This window comes from Polypterus senegalus, chromosome 2 (assembly GCF_016835505.1).
Source record: "Polypterus senegalus isolate Bchr_013 chromosome 2, ASM1683550v1, whole genome shotgun sequence".
NCBI classification, from domain to species: Eukaryota; Metazoa; Chordata; class Cladistia; order Polypteriformes; family Polypteridae; genus Polypterus; species Polypterus senegalus.
This window is the reverse complement of record NC_053155.1, coordinates 263,877,097-263,879,746: the sequence shown is the minus strand read 5'-3', so window position 1 is coordinate 263,879,746 and position 2,650 is coordinate 263,877,097. Positions and strand designations below refer to the sequence as shown.

The 2,650-nt window shown below is 37.6% G+C and overlaps 1 protein-coding gene across 1 annotated transcript; it reads right to left on the bottom strand.

Moving 5' to 3' along the window:
* Positions 1-456: 456 nt before the first annotated feature.
* Positions 457-2,427, bottom strand: LOC120523825. Its single transcript, XM_039745469.1, has 5 exons — positions 2,075-2,427; positions 1,531-1,576; positions 1,085-1,176; positions 893-1,003; positions 457-773 (listed from the first exon to the last, which is right to left on the bottom strand). Exons 1-5 carry the CDS (start codon positions 2,374-2,376, stop codon positions 470-472), a joined length of 855 nt encoding a protein of 284 aa, XP_039601403.1. The 5' UTR covers positions 2,377-2,427; the 3' UTR covers positions 457-469.
* Between the last annotated feature and the right edge of the window lie 223 nt (positions 2,428-2,650).

Here is a 2,650-nt window from a genome sequence, read left to right as displayed (position 1 = left end):
AAAGAGCGTTGACTTTCACGTCCATCTTAAGTGTCACTGTTGGTTTGACACCAGTAGCAAGAATTGTATATACAGGTCACGACCGTAAGATTCTGAATGTTCCAAGGGATTAATTGTTCTCTGAAGTCCCTCCAGGGTTTCCTCATCCAGTGGGCATTCAATTTCAGGAACCACAACTGTGCTGTTAGATTCTTCTTGCAGTACAGCACTCTCCCAGTCAATGCCTGGATCCTGAAGCTCCTTCAAATCCACAAACATATATAATAGTCATTATTCCAGAATAGGTACTTTTGGGAGTAATGTTATTTTGTGTAAGCGTTTTTCCAATAAATACAACAATTTAAAAAGAATGCCTTTGTTTTCATGTTCTTCTTACTGTGATTTACATTAGTGGTAATTGATAGGCAAGAATGTATAAAATCACCAGAAGCATCTCGCAGATGTGCCACAAGTGTTTAATATGTTAATTTCAGAAGAGCAAAAAATTATGATCTGGTACCTCAAGTCTCTCGCCCTCATCCAGCTCTTGTAGATGTCCCATACACCAGAGCTGTTCAGGAGTGAAACCACCTTCTGTCCTGAGGGGATGATTATTCCATCCTCCAACAAAGGTGACAAGATCTGCTCGGAGTCGAGGGACAAAGATGTAGTGGACACCAAAGAGATGAATGACATCTGAAATGTCAAGCAGGCCATCCTCCTCAAGTGAGTGAAGAACATCATGGTACTTGCTAGTGACTGCAATCCAGACATCACGCCAAAGTCGTTCTACTCTGTAAATACATTTGAATTTGGATTTATGGTATTATATGCTTTAAATCAATATCAGAACTGCTACAACAATCTACCCATGCAGTCAATAATAATATAAAAAAAACATCAAAAGACTAACCTCTGATTGTGGACACTCTTTCCAGATATGAAACTCGCTCTCCCTGTTCCTCTTGTGGCAAACATGAAATGTGCAATGTCCAGGTTTTCTACTCCTTGATCTGCCCTAACCCTACGATAAAAATACATTTTTAAGGAAGTTGTCTTTAATGAAACTTGTTGCTAGCATATAAATTTGATCAGGGCATTAAACCTTGATGGCAAGCCGTGAAGCTGGGCTGATCTCAGGAAAAATGAGAATGCAGTTTTTGCCCTGTTGTTAGTTGCTGCATCCAAGTACAGGACCTGCAGTAAAAACAAATGGAAAATTAAAGATCTGGTTTCAGATCATGTATAGGTTTTCAGTTAATAATGCAGTTCCATAATAAGTGTTCAAGGAACATTGTACGGTTCTATGTTCAAAACCATAATTCAAAGCTTGAGTAGTCTATACATCAATATTGGTAGTACTTATCAAAAAATAAAAATGGCCTTTTAGTTGAACCTTTTTTTTGTAAAGAACTGATTATAATTTTTTTTTTAAATTGCAAATCGTCCACTATGTTGGCTTGCTGAATAATTGATGTTCATAAAGAAATAACCTAATACAGCTCTCATTTCAAAACTACCAAATATTCTACATAACAGTTTAAATTTTACCTTCCTTGAGTAGCCATCCACTCCACCAAAGATCACAACATTGTACCTGTTTCAGAGGGAAAACAATCTCACTAAGGCTTGATTTGCAGAACATGTAAGACATTGAAAATACATTTTTCAGTATGCAAACTTGCCACTGATTTAAACTGGACACTTGTCAGGTGTGCTGAAAATAATACCAACATTTTTATATGTGAAAGTGGATAAGTTCAATGAGACTTAATATTTTAGTTCCCTTGTCATGATTTTTTTTTTAAGTTTTCAGGAGCACTTACCATATTATGTGTTGATAGGCTTGTTATCATGGAAAATATCGATATACAAAGTGTAAATAATTGCTCAAGAAAATTTACAATTAACAATATTACTGCTTTTGTTACACATCCTGTAATCCTTTTACTTAATATTACTCTATGAAGTGCTTTTTAAAATATTATAAACACACTGAAAGACCTATCAGATAAGGTTGATTAAAACAGATTTAAAGTATAACGTGCATCTTTCTGCCCAACTTTTATTAGAGCTATATAAGTGGGTATTTTACCTTATTAGCTTGTGATTTGTGTCTATGTGGACAAGGGAGAGAGGGCCTCGCACCGAGTAGCTTCTTCGCACAACACAGCCTAGTTCTGTAATCCGTGTGAAGATCCCAACAGCATCAACTCGATGCATGGAGGCCATCATTCTCCACCACTGAACACGGAGACCCATAGAAACCAAATGTCCTTGAACCATTCGATAGCCAGCATTTGGCATCTGATTTTTGATAGCCGATATGATGTTGTCCAGCTCTTGGTCATTCATTGTGCTGTATGTTCCTCTCACAGACAAGTCAAATTCTTGCATCCTCCTGAAGATTGTTCTTCTTGAAACACCAAGACATTTAGCGATGCAGCTGACTGGCAGCTGAGTGTCCAACAAGTTCTTCAGTTTTCTCTCTCTAGTACGATTTTGGGGTGGCCAGGTCCCAGACCAACTTCTGTTTCCAGTTCAATAATTCCCACAGAGGTGATGTTAATTTCACACTGAACCAGATGATGAACATTTTGTAGAGCCTCTGTAACCTCTGACAGACCACCTATTTGCTGAGAGAAAGATTCAAACAGAACAAGCTCATGAC